General features: G+C 41.8%; 1 protein-coding gene and 1 pseudogene across 2 annotated transcripts; both read right to left on the bottom strand.

The window, feature by feature from the left end:
• Positions 1-96: 96 nt before the first annotated feature.
• On the bottom strand, positions 97-10,254 carry SLC35G1 (solute carrier family 35 member G1). 2 transcript variants are annotated; one of them, XM_061162211.1, is made up of 3 exons: positions 9,991-10,254; positions 5,336-5,516; positions 97-3,137 (listed from the first exon to the last, which is right to left on the bottom strand). In XM_061162211.1, the coding sequence occupies exons 1-3, from the start codon at positions 10,166-10,168 to the stop codon at positions 2,399-2,401; spliced, it is 1,098 nt and encodes a 365-aa protein (XP_061018194.1). In that variant the 5' UTR covers positions 10,169-10,254; the 3' UTR covers positions 97-2,398. The 2 variants fall into 2 exon arrangements, with proteins under 2 accessions (XP_061018194.1, XP_061018195.1); XM_061162212.1 differs by having other exon boundaries at positions 5,336-5,513.
• A 7,991-nt stretch (positions 10,255-18,245) lies between these two features.
• LOC133070714 (mitochondrial import inner membrane translocase subunit Tim17-A-like) lies at positions 18,246-18,759 on the bottom strand (annotated as a pseudogene).
• Positions 18,760-18,989: the final 230 nt, after the last annotated feature.

The following is an 18,989-nucleotide window of genomic DNA, read 5'->3' as shown; positions in this document are numbered from 1 at the left end:
GTCTCTTTAATAAATACATTTTGATGCACATGGATTAAAAAAAGAAACAAGTTATATTAACTAAGCATATGCTACAATCATTAAAACCAAAATATAGTTTTTCTTTCATATTAATTTTATTAGTAATTATAAAATAGAAGCAGTTTATGAAAATAGTTTCCTTTTCAAGATATAGGAACTGAAGTCTTTGCAAAATATACACACCCACAATTGTTACAATACATATCCTTGTATATAACTTGGACATTATAAAAGGTTTAAGAATCACACCCTGTAAAAGTCAGGAGAAGAAACATTTTCTCCAACTTTGGTCATATATTATGACATTCAAGTACTAAAACCACTTTGTTGAAATGTAAAGGCCCAGAGGGATGTAACTTCCAAGGTCCCATCGGTTGTTTTATTGTGCAAGGTAGAGAACCAGGAGAGGCATCCCTGAGAGTTAATTAACCTTAGATATCTCAAGCAGTGGTTTCCTTTCCATACTTTACCTTGGAACTAAAGGAGGGATAAATAAGACCATGGAAACCCATCTTGGGCAGGTCCCCTCCCTAGCATCCCTAACCACGGAGTATATCTCCTACAAGAGGATCTCTAACCTTTGAGCCCTAGAAAGCTCCAAGTCTATAATTATCTAACATAGTTGCAAAATGATGGTTCTGCAACTCTAAACTTGAATACTGCAGAGTAGGCTAAAGTTATAATAATAGTGTGACTCTCCTAAATAGACTTCATTTAGGATTTGTCTGGTGAGAAGCACTTGGGAAGATCAGCAAGCCAAAAATTTCCTCTGGGAACTACTGGAAAAGATCGTTTCTCACCATGGCATAAACCTCAGAAGCCAAGTTCTTTCTTACTTTGGCAGATTTGTGATGAAACAATGGGAAGGAGCCTATAAGCGTTCAAATCTGTAGGCTTAAGAGCACAGATGCTAGGTCTGATACAGTAAGAGCTGAAGCCCTACCAATAAAGGGTTCACTGTGACAAACAGTATGTACTCTCTATTTCCTGATTAACCTCTCAAGTTCTCCTAAATATTACATTCTCTCTTTAACTACAGAGTACTGGCCTGAAGAAATTCCAGATATAAAATGTGTTGTTTGAACTCATGAGGTTAGTATCATGGTTCAGCACTGACACTTAAGGTCATACTGATATACTAGAATTTAACAGTGATTCTTTTTTTTTTTTAAGAAATTACAAAAATCAATTAATTGTGGATTCACAGGTCTTTACATTTAATATATAACATGAAGCATTATTATATAAAATTCCATAAGGGAAAAAGACTACAAAAATAAGTTTACTAGGATTACTATATTTTAAAAAGTAATTTAAAAAATATACTCCAAAGTCCCTTAAGTATTTGGTTTAGAAGGTAAGAGAGGTATCTTAATAGGGTGAACCATAAGGAACTATGATTTTTTTAAGTTGAAAAGGTAAAATCTCATCAGTTTCTTATGGTTAAAGTGAATAAAACCCTGAGAAAATTTTATTTGGCATCACACCATAAATTCAAAGAAAATTTATAGAAAATCACATTTCTATTATGGGGAAAACACTTCAGAATGGAAATGTGCATACTGCTTATGCCAAGATTTCTTTCTTATGATTTTTAAACACCTAAAATCTTAGAAGGTTAAGAAAAATTTAGGGGTGTTTCAAAAAAAAAAAAAAAAAGAGGACAGTTAGAATTACAGAATGTAGCTACAGTTGCTAATGCCACTAAAACAGAAAACTATTAGCCAGATGTGATGGAAAGATTTTCTTTTTTTAAGTTTATGCATAAAAGTTTTAGCATTAAAGTGAAAAGGCACAAATACGGGTTAAAAGAATGACAATTGTTTATAAAAGCCTTGAAAATAAGGCTAATTCATTAGTTTTATTAATACCATTAAGTAGGCACCTACTCCAAGTTTCAGCTTTAGCCTCCTAAATGGGATTACATTTCAAATGAATTCTCAGCATAACACTAGTTATATAGCAGCATTATTATCAGTAAGTTTTTCAGCCTCTACACTGCTGAAAGAGAATCTAAAATTTCCTCCCATCTATATCCCATCAGTACCAAAAATACACTTCTAAAAATTACATATATTTATACTTAGAGTCAAAAATTGTGCAGTTTTTCTTCAAAGAATGATCTATCCTCTTACCAACACCTACCAATGCCACCCCAACAACAACAAAAATCCAAAACCAAAAAATAATTGACTAAAGAAATCACTGCTACACCCAACTGACTGGCTTATTCTCAACTAAAGACTATACTTTATGAAATGTATTAAATATAATCAATGAAGTAAATGCAGATTTTCCAGGTGTGTGTGTGTCCACTGTGTGTCTGAACTGGGTGACGGTGTACTTTAAAAAAAATACACATTTTGGCAGTGATGCTTTATTTGGTACTATGGCACCATTTACGAATGGCTGCTCCAGTGCTACTGGCTATTACGCATAGGGAGCCACCCACTGTCCACCATGACGGCATGTCATTAAAGAAAATAATCTGAAAGATAAAAGCAAAGACCACATCCATGGTCTTCATTAATGCTACTGGCCCTGCCTTTTCTATCTGAAGGGCTTTTGCCAGAAACATCTGACCTCCCAAACCAAACATTCCAATTAGTATGAGAAATAGCCTGTCTAACCCACAGTGCGGAAGACGCCATTCTCCTAAAATAGAAAGGACAATGACGCACTCGATGAGGCCAATGATGACATAATACCAAATGCTCAACATGTAGTCCACAGATGTCCCTATTTTTCTGAGGATAACCAGAGTAATGGCAGCAAACACAGCATGCGCGAGGGCCACCAAAGCGCCCTTCACGTGAACTGAATAGTCTTTATCCGTCTCCGCGACTTCGGAACCGAACAAAAATGGTGGCCTCACGATCAGTATCACTCCAGTGATGGTGAAGGCAGTGAAGAGGGCGTCCCAGGGGCTGTATTTTTCCTTGAGAAATATGCAAGCAATTATAGAGGTGAACACCGGGCAGCTAAAGGAGATAACTGTGGCATCTGCGAGAGACGTCAGCTGGTAGGCATAGTACAAAAGGATCATGGCGTTAGAACCAAGGACTCCTCTGAGGAGCAGGTAGATTCGTTGACCTTTGGGGCCTATAAACCCAGTTCTGTAAATTCAAAGGAACGAATGCATATTAAATGGACTTGGCATTTGTTTTCAAATTATATCTTAAACATTATCTTAAAAGTCTTAACTTTCAAAAATAGGAAATGGTAAATTAATTATGTCTACAACTATAATAATATACCTTTTACAAAGTGTTTCCTAAGTATAACTAATGACATTAAAGTGTTCACAGTACAAGCAAAAATAAGACATAAATAGTATAATTATAATTCAGCAAATAGAGATAGTATTTTCCCTATGTATTGATATATGCTTGTAAAAAAAAGACAAAAAGGAAAATATACTGAAATGTTCATTGTGGTTATACCTTATACAGGTAGACTCACAGATAATTTTTCTTCTTTATATTTGTTTTCTCTAAACTTTCTATAATGAAAAAGTGTTATTTTTATAATAGGTACAATTTCACTATTTAGCTGCCCTATATAAGAAAACTTGGGAATGCAAGTGTGCATTTTCAGTCTTAATGAGTTTTTTCTGTTAAAGTTGAAGCGATGCTAAAGTTTATTTTAGCCACTGAGTATGAGACAACTTTTCACTGTTCTCCTTAGGAAGTGAGTTAAAATACACTGGAAAAGAACTGTAGCATCTGGATAAGTATAGTAACTGCTGTTCAAATGGTTTTTAATTAAATATTTACAAAGCAGGGCACTGTGTAAGTTCCTGCCTAGGTGTGGCTCACTGGTCTATTACAGAGCTGGCCTTTTTAGAACAGCATCTAGGCTTGATATAGGGACCCCTGGGTCTCTGAAGTTAGGAATGAAAGTGTGGTCACCTTTGGTCCATACTTTGAGAAGCTGAGTTTTTTCCATGATAGTGAAACATAAAATGGGTCAAAACAGATTAGTGCCAACAGTGTAAGAAAATTTTTCTAAGTGCCTTACTGCCAGTACTTTTATTCCAAAATGGAGAGAATGATTGTGTTCACATCAGTGGTCTGTTGGCACTCTTCAACATTTCTTAAGTCTTACCCACCATCATTTCCTAAAATACTGTGACTTGTCCACACCTACACAGGAATTTCTGACAATATTTTTGCTCTTCCTGTATTTTCACCCTTTTCACCAAAAGCTTGGGATAAGGAGTGAAACAATTCTAAGTAAATCTGTGCTGAGTTATAGATACAAGGAGACTTTGATAGCAAGTGACTGAAGCTTTTCATTTGGAGTCAAAACATCTTTACCCAAAGAGACAAAGAGCCAAATTGCCACCAGGAACCCAACAGTCCCTCCTCGCAGGTGTCTAAATACACAGGGATGTGTAGAGGTTATAACAGTGTGGGGGAGGCATAATTTTGACCTGGGGAGGGTGTGTGGATGGGGTCCACGTGCAAGGGGAAGAGAGGCTGGCCAGGGAGAAGACTGTAAGGATGGTGAATACAGTTTTCGTATAGGGTAGAGGACAAAGGGTATCATTCCCTCCAGTTTGCAGATGGACACTGAACAAGAAAGGAGTTAAAAAGGGCCTTTCTCAAAGAGTCAGCTGATGTGGCAAACTTCACTGCTGTCTTATTTTAAGAAATTGCCACAGTCACCTTAACCTTCAGCAACCACCACCCCGTGCAGTCAGCAGTCATCAACATGAAGGAAGACCCTTCACCAGTGAAAAGACTAGGACTGGCTGAAGGCTCAGATGATGGTCAGCATTTTTTGGCAATAAAGTAATTATTTAAATTTTTTTACAAAAGGCCTTTCTTAAGATCGCCTTACATCTTTCCCACAGCACCCTAGTGGGAAGATTGAAATATTATTACTGTACCTTTCTGTCTGCCCTGGTCGGAGAACAGCCTGTTATACTTTAAGAAACCTCTGACACCAGGAGACACTACTATTTCCTCTTGTTTACTTTTCTCCTCCAAATACTTGTTATGCCAAAGGAAAGAGGGAGGGTGGTACAAGATGGGGGGAATTGTACAAGGAAAGCGTTGTTCTCAAAATGAGGGGCTGGTGAATAACTGAACTCTTTCCCCTCCTTTGTTGGGCATGTGGTTTGTGCTTATGAGAGCAACTTCTATGGGTGGATCCTTGTGACTTTTCATTAATCTGAGCCAAAGGGTATGAGGACTGGTAAATCTATGAGAGGGATAAAGCAGATGCTGGAGAGTAGATGATTTAAGCAGGTCAGAAGATTTACAAACATTTATTAATACCTTCTACTTGGCACGTAAGAAATACTTACTTTCTGTATATTAAGCAAGGGATAATGATTAGCATTTGGAACACACATCGGAATGCACTAATTTCTACAGCGTGGATGTCTTGCACTTTTTTAACAAATAAGGAGCCCACTGAGAAAAGGAACGCAGACAATAATGTGTAAAACAAGCCAAGTCCAGGACAGGGTGCTTTCTTCTCAGCTTCTGAAAAAGATTAAATTCTGGTTAGTCCTTGCTTCCATGTTTTATCACTTTTACTTAGATACTGAGAAAAATGGAATGACACTGATGACTCACAGAATACAAATATTACCTCCTAATTAATATCCATTCTCTGGACCTGAACCATTTTCCCCGCCCAGAATAGAGAACACAGGCAGAGGGCAACAATTTAAGCCTACATTTTTAAACTGCAGTTCACACTATAAAATGGATTTCTTTGGCTCACTGAAGACTCTTCCCTCACTCGTAAGTCAAAAAAAAGTACAAGCTTGCCAAGATGGTGAAAGAAATCTTTAAGAAATATTTATCAAGATGGCGAGAGAAAAATGCTTCCAAGTGATATTTTATATCACCTCCTTGGTGAACTCAGCTTTAGACAGAATGTGTTCTTTTCTGGAAAACAGGTCCGAACTGTGTGATGTGGCTACTTGTTGATTATCTGGCTTCCCCCACAAGCCTGTGAGCTCCTCTAGGGCTGAGAGCTCAGCTGAGCTGTTCAGGCCTGGCCCATGGAAGACGCTGAATAAAAATTTGCTGAAGGAAATAATGTGAGAAAGCCTGGCGGGGTTTTTTTTAAATAATATAAGATGCATAGTCTAACACCACAGGCAAAAGCATAATCTGAGAAGGCTCTCTGTTTAGTTATTTTGAACAGCTGGCGTGAGTGGTAAAGAATCTGCCTGCCAGTGCAGGAGACATAAGAGACAAGGGTTCGATCCCTGGGTCAGGAAGATCTCTTGGAGGAGGGCATGGCCACCCACTCCACTACTATTGCCTGGAGAATCCCATGGACAGAGGAGTCTGTTGGGCTACAACCCATAGGGTCACAAAGAGTCAGTCATGACTGAAGCGACTTAGCACACATGCAAGCAGATATTTAGGTTTTCATGGTTTACAACTTATCTTCCATTTAGAACACAACTTTTTGAGGGCAGGAGCTAGGTTATCTATCCCTCTGACCCCAAAGTGCTTAAAATTTTTTAAAAAAGAAAAAAAGAACTGCCATCTAATTCTTGGCTTGATCTTAACCAGGAAACTTCTGTTCTCTCCAGGGCATCAAGTATTCAGTCCATTAATGAAGGTCTATAGGAGCAGCCACTGCCTCTGTCTTACACAGCTGTCTAAGAGAGGAGTAGAGCGTGCTTTCAATCTCATCCTGGTCATTCAGAGGAGAGCAAAATGCAAAAGGGTAAGCAGAGAACTCCTTAAAAGATAGGCCACATACTGAAGAATAGTTTTTTTAAAAACTAACACACAAAAAACCAAGGAGAGAACAGGGTGGAAATACAGTACGGCCCTTGTTAGTTATGAGCATAGCAGAGGTGAAGGATGTGTAGGCACATGCAATTTGTAGTAAAGCAAGATTATAATTCCAATCTAGGAATTTACAGTGGGTTACTCAGCCATAAACCAGTATTGTACAATGTTTGTTTGTCTTAATGCCCTTTTCTGATAAGCACAAACATCAGCTAATACACTTCAACATCCACATGTTAACTAGATATTTTTGCCCACAGTGATAAACAATTTGCAAAGTGGGACCAAACTGTGATGATGCACAATCCTCCTGGGCGTACACTACAGCCTGACCTTTGTAGTAAAAGATGCCATTCTGGCCAGAGGCCTCCACCTTTTCCTGTTCAAGGTGTACAGCTAAAGGGAATGACCTGGAGTTAGCAGTCGCCATGTAATAGGTTATCTGTTATAAGTACCAGAATCCTCCATTCTAGTCTATATCTATGTGCTCAGATACTGCAGGAACCAAACTGTACATACCCACTCAGTCCATGAGAAGGAAGCTTTAGAAGGTTAAGCACCACAAAGTACATGTCTTGGTTGTGGTCAGCCTTAGAGGTCAGCTTCTGAAATTTCAGAATTCAGGTCCAAATAAAATAGTTTTTCTTAGAAGAAACCTAATCCTTACATAGAACCTACACCCTCAGACAGAACAGAACAGAATGGGAAGATCAAGAACAAAAAACATCTTGGTCTGTGTTTCAGGGATCTTCTCCAACCTAAACTTTAAAATTTTTCTCAAGGAATATTTTAACTTATGGTATTTTAACTCTTTTAAAACTTTAAGTTTCAAGGTCTGGCTGAACTTGATTGTTCTGAGGCTGAGGACTGGCAAACTTCAGTCTCTTACAGAATAATAATTTCAGTCCTGTCAAAGGAAATGAACAAGAATAGCATAATCCAAAGAGGCATTTGCTTATATATATGCTTCCACAATCATACTCCATGCAAGCATATCTAATAATCTGGTAACTCTAAATAATTCAACTTAAGTGGCAACAGTGTGATTTCCTGAGTCAGAAGAAAACTGAAAAGTTGCTCGGTTTCTCTATCCTCTCCTTTAAACTGGTGATTCACTACCCAGTTGGGAATTAGAATCAACTTAGGAACTTTTAAAACTTCCATCTCAGCCCTACCCTAGACCCACTGAAACAGGATCTTGGTCACTGTAAAGAGCTCTGCTGGTTTCAGGGCCACTGCTACCCTAAGGAACTCACTCCTTCCAGGAGAATGAGAGGCACAGACTTAAGACAACTCCTTGCTTCAGTCTAAGACTCACACTGTCCCTCATGAAAATAAACAGATGTCTTAGGATAGCTATATGCTATCTGTGAAGGTTATCCAAGAATGTAAGAAAAATGGGTAACAAGTTTCAGCCTGAACTTGAAAATGAACTTTCTTGAGATAAGCAGTTGGGTTAAGAGGCTAAAATGATACTGTCACAAAGTTCAGTGACCACAGTACAGAGGTTTAAAGTGTTTCTGTGGCACTCCCTTTTTTGGACTATTACCTAGTTACCTTATAATAAGTATTTCTAAGTCTTATTATTAGCAACTTTCTTTGAAATTAAAAGACCCCCTCAAGATTCTTGGGTGCAATTGCTTACATAGGTTTTGCCATGTTCTGCCTGAAATATTCCTCTTTGATTCACAAACAGGGAAATCACTTAAAAGCTTGCAAGGACTAACTCAGCAGTCCATCAGAACATTCAGGCCTAGGATATTAAGACAAGAATCTGACCTCTTCAAAGCTGCACCTCTGGTCCACTTAGCTGAAAGTGAAGTGAAGTGAAGTCGCTCAGTCGTGTCTGACTCTGCGACCCCGTGGACTCTAGCCCACCAGGCTCCTCTGCCCATGGGATTCTCCAGGCAAGAATGCTGGAGTGGGTTGCCATTTCCTTCTCCAGGGGATCTTCCCGACCCAGGGATTGAACCCAGGTCTCCCACATTTCAGGCAGACGTTTTAACCTCTGAGCCACCAGGGAAGCCCTCAGCTGAAGGTAACCCCTAAATAAATAATCAGAAGCCTGATCATTTCTCTTAGCATTTAGGATGAAAATGGAACAAGAACCATCTCCCTGGGGTTTGTCTGTCTATAAAGTTTGTGAACTTTGTGACTCTTACAGATGGGGAACAGTGGGGTTGGCTAAACAGCATAGAAATCCCAGCTCACACTAGGGGAGGTGACCTAGAGGATGAGGTGGTGCAGACTGTAACTTTGTCTTGAAAGGAGATCTGCCTGTTTCTCTTTCTTGGAAGAAGCTGCTTCAAGTGGGTGGTGAAGTTGAAGGAGGAATATGCCTGAGGCTGGGAGGAAGGGCACTGGGCTGGGTCTCTAGCAAACTGGGATCCTATGCCCGGTGCTGCCCAGACCTGTGGAGTGTCTTTTCCAAACATGCCAAATCTTCAGAGAAAAAAACAAATCAAACAAAATCTTGCCAAAGCCCTCACTTTCCGGGGCCTCAATTTCATCATTTGTGGAAGGAAGACATTGAACAAAATAAAGTGTCCCTGGTCTTGGAGGTGGGTCCGTGAACCTCTTACCCATGTATGTAAGATTGTGCTTCTGTCTCCTTTTGCCTCAGTTGCTAAAAATTCCTTGTAACTCAAAAAAGGTTAAGAACCAGTGGTCCCACTCAACTTTGCTTTCCCAAGAGTCTTAAGACTGAGACAAACATTTTTCTAGACTTGATGATTTTAAACTTCCTCTTCGAGGAACACCGTTTACCATTGATATCAGGTTTCTTGGTTAGCTTCCTCCCAACCTCAGCCCCCTTCGTGATGGCCTTTCTCGCTGACCCCCAACCTCCGGCAGGGCGCACCGAACGACAATCGGACTCCACGATCCTGCCAGCAACACTTTAATTATAGGAACAGTTTCAGAATCCTAAACAGATTCCAAAGCAATCAGAAACTTTCTCCGGTCTTTCCGCCGACTGGGAGGCAGGGGGCTTCTTCTTTCCAGCCCGCACCCCGCGCCCCCCCTTCCGCCCGCAGGTGACAGCGCGAGGGTGTTCCGGAGCTTCCAGCAGGGTGGGAAGGAGAGGCGCGGTCCACCATGCGCAGCCCCCCGCCCGCCGCTGCGGGAGCTCCCACCCACTGGCGACCTCCTGGTTCCCCCACGGGCGAGACCCGCGCCAGGGTCCGCGCCCCTCACTCACCCTGCTGGGCACGCGAGCCGCACGGCGAGGACGGGCACTGCCAGCACCCTCCGGGGCCGGGCGTCTCCACTACCTCGGCAGCCGCCGGCTCCTGCCTGAAGCCCGGGGACGAGATGTCCATCAGCGGCAGCCCGGACTCCTGCCGCTTGGCGGCCCCAGTATCATCCAGGGGCCGCATACCCTACCCGCGCTCTCCCCGCGGCCACCGCGGCGTCTGAAGCCTGCCGCCGCGGCTCTGCTGTCCTGTCCTTCCGGCCCGCGGCAATCCGGATGCTGCGCATGCGCCCCACCCCCCCATCCCCGCCCGGGAGCCGAGCTCGTCCTCCGCTGCCCTCTCACTTTCAGCTTCTCTAGCGCGAGGCCAGCTGCCTGCAGGTTAGGCTGCGGTAGCCAGGACAGAGCCGGAGGCGTCCACCCCTCTGCTGCGGTCCCGCTAGACTGGCCAGCGACGTGGAGTCAGGCTTCCCACGGACACTGGACCCCTTTCTGTCATTGCGAAGGGAGGCTTGGACCCCCGCGGGTCCTGTAACCTTCTCTTGGGGCGGCCGGTGGGGAGGTTAGAATAGGGTGCATTTATTTATCCGTGTGGCGCGGCATTCAGCATCTGTAGCACACCCTGAATACCTTGCCAAGCACTATGCCTGTCTTTGAAGAATCGTGGGTTTTTCCTCTTTTGTATCTGTCTTTGCCACTTACCCAAGGAAAGTCGATTTTTACTGGTTTGGGGTTTAAAAAAAAAATTAGCACGTATCTATGGGGGAAATGTAAGACTGGGGCGGAACCCATTTATTTGTTGTTGCTTTTTGTAACTGTACGCATTCACTGTTGATCTTCATTGTCTTTGTCTTTCCGTCCGTGCATTTCTCTTCCTTGTTCATTTTCTCCATCCTCCCTCCTTTCTTTCCTTCCTATTGTCATGTGGTTAGGGGAAAAAATTCCAACAACCTGATTTAACTGCACCTGGTGAAATCAGAGATTTATGTCATTTGGCCCCTGGATTCACTAATAGCCTCTGTATGTTTCCATAATTCTTTTTTTCATCTCTTTGCTTGCTTCAGATGTGAAAAAGAGAGTCTCTGGGCAAGGATGGATCTGTCTAAACTGTTCTAGGTCCAAGCGCAAGCAGGTTACTAAACAAGAGAATGAGGTTTGTCTTTACTTAGATATTTGCACAAAGTGGTCCACAGCTGAACAATACTGGACTTGAAATCAGCAGGAGTCCTTATTCTGTCACTGAATGTGTGACCTCAGACAGTCACTACTGTGCTACCTGAAGTCAGCCTCGGTTACTTAGTTTAATTAACAGAGATAAAATATTTCCCTTCCGACTTTGCAGAGTTGTTGTGCAACTGAAGTGCAGTGATGTGGGCAAAAGTACCATGTCACCCGAAAAGCATTTTACTGGGAAAGCAAGGTGTATTTTTATTTTTATTTTTTTTATTATTATTTTTTTTTCCAGTGGGTTTTGTCATACATTGATATGAATCAGCCATGGATTTACATGTATTCCCAATCCCGATCCCCCCTCCCACCTCCCTCTCCACCCGATTCCTCTGGGTCTTCCCAGTGCACCAGGCCGGAGCACTTGTCTCATGCATCCCACCTGGGCTGGTGATCTGTTTCACCATAGATAGTATACATGCTATTCTTTTGAAATATCCCACCCTCACATTCTCCCACAAAGTTCAAAAGTCTGTTCTGTATTTCTGTGTCTCTTTTTCTGTTCTGCATATAGGGTTATCGTTATCACCTTTCTAAATTCCATATACATGTGTCAGTATGCTGTAATGTTCTTTATCTTTCTGGCTTACTTCACTCTGTATAAGGGGCTCCAGCTTCATCCATCTCATTAGGACTGGTTCAAATGAATTCTTTTTAATGGCTGAGTAATATTCCATGGTGTATATGTACCACAGCTTCCTTATCCATTCATCTGCTGATGGGCATCTAGGTTTCTTCCATGTCCTGGCTATTATAAACAGTGCTGCGATGAACATTGGGGTGCACGTGTCTCTTTCAGATCTGGTTTCCTCAGTGTGTATGTCCAGAAGTGGGATTGCTGGGTCATATGGCAGTTCTATTTCCAGTTTCTTAAGAAATCTCCACACTGTTTTCCATAGCGGCTGTACTAGTTTGCATTCCCACCAACAGTGTAAGAGGGTTCCCTTTTCTCCACACCCTCTCCAGCATTTATTGCTTGTAGACTTTTGGATAGCAGCCATCCTGACTGGCGTGTAATGGTACCTCATTGTGGTTTTGATTTGCATTTCTCTAATAATGAGTGATGTTGAGCATCTTTTCATGTGTTTGTTAGCCATCTGTATGTCTTCTTTGGAGAAATGTCTGTTTAGTTCTTTGGCCCATTTTTTGATTGGGTCATTTAGTTTTCTGGAATTGAGCTTCAGGAGTTGCTTGTATATTTTTGAGATTAATCCTTTGTCTGTTTCTTCATTTGCTATTATTTTCTCCCAATCTGAGGGCTGTCTTTTCACCTTACTTGTAGTTTCCTTTGTAGTGCAAAAGCTTTTAAGTTTCATTAGGTCCCATTTGTTTAGTTTTGCTTTTATTTCCAATATTCTGGGAGGTGGGTCATAGAGGATCTTGCTGTGATTTATGTCGGAGAGTGTTTTGCCTATGTTCTCCTCTAGGAGTTTTATAGTTTCTGGTCTTACATTTAGATCTTTAATCCATTTTGAGTTTATTTTTGTGTATGGTGTTAGAAAGTGTTCTAGTTTCATTCTTTTACAAGTGGTTGACCAGTTTTCCCAGCACCACTTGTTAAAGAGGTTGTCTTTTTTCCATTGTATATCCTTGCCTCCTTTGTCAAAGATAAGGTGTCCATAGGTTCGTGGATTTATCTCTGGGCTTTCTATTCTGTTCCATTGATCTATATTTCTGTCTTTGTGCCAGTACCATACTGTCTTGATGACTGTGGCTTTGTAGTAGAGTCTTGGAAGAATTAATATTGTCAAAATGGCTATTCTACCCAAAGCAGTCTATAGATTCAATGCAATCCCTATCAAGCTACCAACGGTATTTTTCACAGAACTAGACCAAAGAATTTCACAATTTGTATGGAAATACAAAAAACCTCGAATAGCCAAAGTAATCTTGAGAAAGAAGAATGGAGCTGGAAGAATCAACCTGCCTGACTTCAGACTCTGCTACAAGGTGTATTTTTAAATAGGGCAAACATAATTTATCCTCCAAACTGGGACTTTTTTTTAGAGTAAAAAGGGGAGCTCATTTAAAAATTATGCAGGGCAGTAGGCATAAACTGGTACTGCCCTAGGCAAACTGGGACAAATGACCATGTGAATTCTAAATTAACATATACTTTTGCCTTATTCTAAAGAATAATTCAAGACTGCTTACAAATATATATGTGCAACTGATTTATTGGTGGTGGTGGAAGGTGTTTTGGTGGGGAAATTATAGGGAAGGGTGATGAGAATGGTAGCTCATGATTAGGAAGGAGAACCAAGAAGCTTCTCCAAACATGCAGAAATCAAGTGCAGTGTCACAGTTGCATTCTGAGATTTAAATGTGCAGAACATGTGAAGAGCCCTTGAGATGCTGACTTAACAAGAAATATGTATTTGGCCACATTCAGATGACCAAAATGTATTTCTCACATATATATAATCTTCAACCTGAGTTCCTGGCTCATAGTTCTCAAAATCCTTGGAATTTCCTGCGCAGTAAGAGCAATAGGAGCATCTTTTGTTATAGTATTTGTTCTCTTGTCCTCACTTCTTAAAATGGCTTCTGTGCCTTGGAGGTGAAACAGATGCCTTGTTATCAGAACAGGCTTCTTTCCACCACTCCTGGGTTTGTGTTAATTTTTTTTAAAAAAGCACCTAAGGATGGGGGCTTGTTACCAAGGGAACCAACCCTGAGATTAAAGGATTAACACTTTTGGTCCTACTCTCACCCTTCACTGTCCACCTCCAGGGAGGTGGGTAGGAACTAGCAGCTGGAGATTGAGTTCAGTCATCAATGGCCAGTGATTTTCATCAATTAATCCTATAATGAAGCCCTCATAAAAACCCAAGAGGAGGGATTCAGAGAACTTCTGCGTGGGTGAATACGTGGAGATGCTGGGACAGTGATGTGGGCAGAGAGGGCATGGACACTCAGCATCCTTTCCCTGTCCCTTGCCCTGAGCATCTGTTCTACCTGGTTGTTCCTGGTTATATCTTTTTATAATAAACTGGTGATCCAGTAAGTAAAAAGTTTCTCTTGGTTTTGTGAACTGCTCTAGCAAATTAATCAAACCTGAGAAGGGGGTCGTGGAAATCTCTGATTTATAGCCAGTTGGTCAGAGGAACAGGTAACAATATGGACTTACAACTAGCATCTGAAGTCCACGAAAGGGGGACTTTGGAACCTCTAGTTTGTAGCAGGTTGGTCAGAAGCACAGGTGATCCTGTGGGCTTGTGATTGGCATCTGAAGGCATGGGGGCAGTCTTTTAGGACAGAATCTTTTACCTGTGAAATTAACCTGTGCTGTCTTCAGGTTTACAGTGTTGTATTGTTGTTTTGTTGCTTCAGTTGTGTCTGACTCTACAACCCCACTGACTGTAGCCTGTCAGGCTCCTCTGTCCATAGGATTCTCCAGGCAAGAATACTGGAGTGGGTTGCCAATTCCTCTTCCAAGGGATCTTCCCAACCCAGGGATTAAACCCCCGTCTCTTGAGTCTCCTGCATTGGCAGGTGGATTCTTTACCATGGAGCCAACTTAGAATTGAGTTAAATTATAAGACACCAAGCTGGTGTCTAGAGAACTGTGAACCACTGCAGCATTGGGTCCAGGAACCCATTTAGTCATCCTCTGAAAATTGTGAAGGTGGTGGTTAAGAAGCAGAAGGAAGAAAGAACGGGATGAATTGAGCCAGAAGTACCTCAACTACTTCACTTTGATCACCATCCTCAAAAAAAGAGAAGAGGAAGGGCTTCCCTGGTGGTACAGTGGTTAAGAGTTCACCTGCCAATGCAGTGGATTTGATCCCTGGTCCAGGAAGATCTCAGTGCCATGGGGCAACTAAACCCATGTACCACAACTACTGAACCCGTGCTCTAGAGCCAAGGAGCCACAACTACTGAAGCCCGCAAGCCCTACAGCCTGGGCTCTGCAACAAGAGAAGCCACTGCAATGAGAAACCAGTGCATTTAAAAAAAAAAAAAAAAAAGTGAGGAGAAGAGAGAAAAAAAAGAAAATATGTGTCACACCAATGTTGACTAAGGTAATGAAAGGGTACTGGAATGATTTTGATCTTGGAGTTTATTCATTTAACTTGCTTTCCTTCTGTTGCTGACCTTGATACATGTATGATATCAGTACAGTCATTTGTTGAATAAACAAGAGCCATACAAACTTAAAAAGCTACTGGTAAGAAAAGTATAGACCAGACTAGAAGTAAGAAGGCATGGCTCTGTTGCAGTCCCACCCAGCAGAGGCTTGGAGTGGTTAAGTTTTTCTTTGAACATTGTTATTTCAAGGATCTGTGACACTAACATTAAGCTGGGCAAAGATGGATTTCCCCTATAATATGAAGGGTGGGGCAGAAATCCTGACTGTAGCGGAAACTGACTCAGCCCATTTTTGCAGTGGTCTCAGTGAGATTTTTGACCTCAAGGCAGAGGAGGCAAGGAGGAAGGATTGATTTTGAGTTAGCTAAAAGATGGAATGGACAGGATTAGTTGAACAGATGTGAAAGAGCATTGCTTCCATTTGCAGAGTCATGCAGTGTTCCAACTGCAGTTCCTCTGCTTCTGAAGAAATTCAATCCTCTAGTGAAAACAGGAGCTCTTGAAACAATGCCAGCTAGTCACAGTGACCGTGGCACACATATAGTTCTGGTGTCAAGAAAAAGAAGGAAGATGAACATAGAAGAGAGGTGAGTTCTAGCTGTCCCATTATTAATAACAAGTTAGAGTCCACAATCCTCATGATTCCAGTGGTGGCAAACAGAGACCTCCAGGAACTGCAGAAGATCAACTCCTGAATTCCATTATGTTTTGCATGTCAGGGATGTTCGTAAGTGAGACATATGTAAGTCAGGAGCTCTTTCCTGGTATGTCTAGCTGATGCACACCAGACTGGTATCTTGGTACTGATTTGTATATACTCAGAAGAATTGAAAGCAAGGTATCAAATGGATATTTGTACACCAGTGTTCATAACAGTGATATTCACAATAGCCAAAGAGGAAAACAACCCACAGATCATCAGTGAATGAATGGATAAAGAAAAAAGTGGTATATACATAAAATGGAATATTATTCAGGCTTAAAAAAGGAAGGGGATTCTTTACATGCTACATGGATGAACCTTGAAAACATTATGCTAATTGAAATAAGTCAAGCCTAAAAGGAAAACTACTGTATAATTCCACTTATATTCAGGACCTAGAGTAGTCAAATTTATTGAGACATAAAATAGAATGGTGGTTGCCAGGAACTGAGAGGAGGAGGGAATGGGGACTTATGATTTAATGGGTACAGAGTGTCAGTTTGGGATGATGAAAGAGTCCTGTGATGGATCACGGTGATTGTTGTACAGCCATGTGAATTCACTTAAAGCCACTGAACTGTATACTTAAAATGGTTAAAATGATAAATTTTATATTATGTATATTTACCACTATTTTAGAAAGTTAAAAATATGACAGGAAAAACCCTTCTGAGAGTGTGCAACAGACAGCTAAAAAAAAACCAGCAATGTAAATCCAAAGTCAAAGCAAATCTGGGTCTACATACAAACTGAGGCATGCAAAGATATTTTCCCCAACATGGCCATCTCCTCTCTTAAGTTCTGGCTCATAGTTATACAGAGATAATAATGCATTAAAAAAAAAAAAGGAAATAATAGGACTTCCCTGGTGGTCCAGTGTTTATCCACCTGCCAGCGCAGGGGACATCGGTTCCATCCCTGGTCAGGGCAGATCCCCACATGCTGCAGGGCAGCTAAGCCCGTGCACCACAACTACTGAAGTGCCTGTGCTCCGCAACAAGAAGCCAGCACAATGAGAAGTCCGTGCACAGCATAGAGAGTAGCCACAACTAGAGAAAGCCGGCATGCGGCAACGAAGACCCAGCGTGGCTGAAAATAATAAATAAATAAGTATTTTTAAAGAAAGAAATAACAGGAGGAAGAGCGGCAGCATGGTATTGCATGTTCCAGGCTTCTGAAACTTTTCCATCTAAGTGTCCCTCACAGCTAAGAAGTGTGAGCTTTGAACTCTAATTTCTGGAGACAGAGTTTAAAGCCCTCATCAGAAATGGGAAGTTTAATTTCTTTGAAGGTCGGTGTCCCAGTTTCAAAATTTGTCAGTTTTCCATTCTATTCCCTAATATATTTATGTTCATCTTAGTATCATTCTGCCATGTAACTCATTCAGCTGATGCTGTTTGAGTGCATATGCCTGACCATTCACAATTCCTAGCAGGGGTAGAGTGAGGAACAAAAGAGATAAGTCTGCATTCCTCATAGAGATGTGGTAGGGGATGATGGAGAAAAAAAAAAAGGATGCTAACATGACCTGGCATCATGCAAAATCGTTCACAACCATGTGAGTTTTGTTTCACTTCCTGCATCTTCCCAGTTTGACACACTCGCCTGGGGGTTAGAACAGTGTTCTGTGTGGTTGTTCGAGTCTGAATGCATCCATTGGGCTCTCTTCATCTGTATTTCCTCAGCTCAGAAGTCACAGGACTGGATCCCCAAGCAGTCACTGTTGGGCAGAGCAGAGCCCTGTAGGCCTTACCATGGCCGGAACTTTCTCCAGCAACTCCTTGCTTCATTTATTTATCTTTTTAAAGAAAGAGCAATCTCCAGGCATTTTTTGTTGTTTGATTAAGAAAACAAAACCAGGTAGAGAAGTCTCCGAGGAAAGTCATGCTTCATGACTGTTTACTCTGCGGCCCTTCATCTTCTAAGTACTTACTGTATTTCCTTTTAAAGATTTTAGACATTTATTTTGATCACAAATGCAATCCAAGTGTGAATAAATAAATGTATTATCTTTTAAGAACATACCCACCCCCTGCCCCTCCCCCACCCCTCCCCCACCCCACCCCCCCCCACCCCCTGCCATGTTCCTTTAAACAGAAAAAGGTTCTGAATGTTTCTTCATAGCCTATTTGGCCATAGTTGTCCCACCTACAGTTTTAAAAACAGACTGAACTTGATCTTCTGAAATCCTTCCTAGACCTACAGCTCATTCTGTTGAAGAAATCCTGAGAGAGAAGTCCTACTCGTATTGTCAATATTCTCCAAAAGGTGAGGATGGTAACTGGGCTGATGGCAGCTAGAAGGGGTTTTCAGCAAAAGGAGGACCCTTGGGAAACTGGACAGAGGCAAATTTTGTCAACAAAATACCAGTTCCTTCGGTGAGAGCCAGGAGAATGCCACCCACTGAGGCTTATCCAACATGGCTTCTGGTCCCTTCTTGCTCTCAGAATGGCTCTGTTAAGGCTTCACTCGTGACGGACTTCCAGGTGTCTTCGTTTGCTCAGACTTGAACCATACTGCAGTCGGTCTCAGAAAACAGACCTTTCCAGACTGCAAGGTTACCTCCCAACTGCGGAACCCTGGTTTTAATAGCTATCAAATTCCCTCATTGTCTGTGGTTTGCTCCTACCAGAGAATTGTGGAAACCTTTGATTACTTGAAAGATCCCACTACTTATGGTTCCCATCCTAAAGGCCCCCGCTGCAGCCATCCGTCATGTGCCAGGGGCAGGGCTGGCATGCCTCCTGCTCCATCTTGACTCCACTGCTTCTCAGTCAAGCCCTTGCTTTAGTACTCTCCTCTGTGCCCACTCGGCAACAGACAGCTCCTATAAAAATGATTTCTGGGGCCCCAGGGAACCTGTTTGCTCATGTGGGAGCTTACTTTCTGTTTACAGATGATCTGAGAATGAGGATGTCTGAACTTTAGACTTGGCTTCATATGATAAAAGTACAGCATAGGTGGCAGGGTCTGGGGAAGGGGT

This window comes from Dama dama, chromosome 15 (assembly GCF_033118175.1).
Source record: "Dama dama isolate Ldn47 chromosome 15, ASM3311817v1, whole genome shotgun sequence".
NCBI classification, from domain to species: Eukaryota; Metazoa; Chordata; class Mammalia; order Artiodactyla; family Cervidae; genus Dama; species Dama dama.
The sequence above is the reverse complement of the archived record's forward strand: the minus strand, read 5'-3'. Positions and strand labels throughout refer to the sequence as shown.

Coding starts and splice junctions, on each gene's coding strand:
- SLC35G1 (XM_061162211.1), bottom strand. CDS start 10,168: ATGCGGCCCCTGGATGATACTGGGGCCGCCAAGCGGCAGGAGTCCGGG. Junction 5,517..9,990: donor CGGCTCGCGTGCCCAGCAGG/GTGAGTGAGGGG, acceptor AATCTTTTTCAG/AAGCTGAGAAGAAAGCACCC. Junction 3,138..5,335: donor CCTTGCTTAATATACAGAAA/GTAAGTATTTCT, acceptor TTGAATTTACAG/AACTGGGTTTATAGGCCCCA.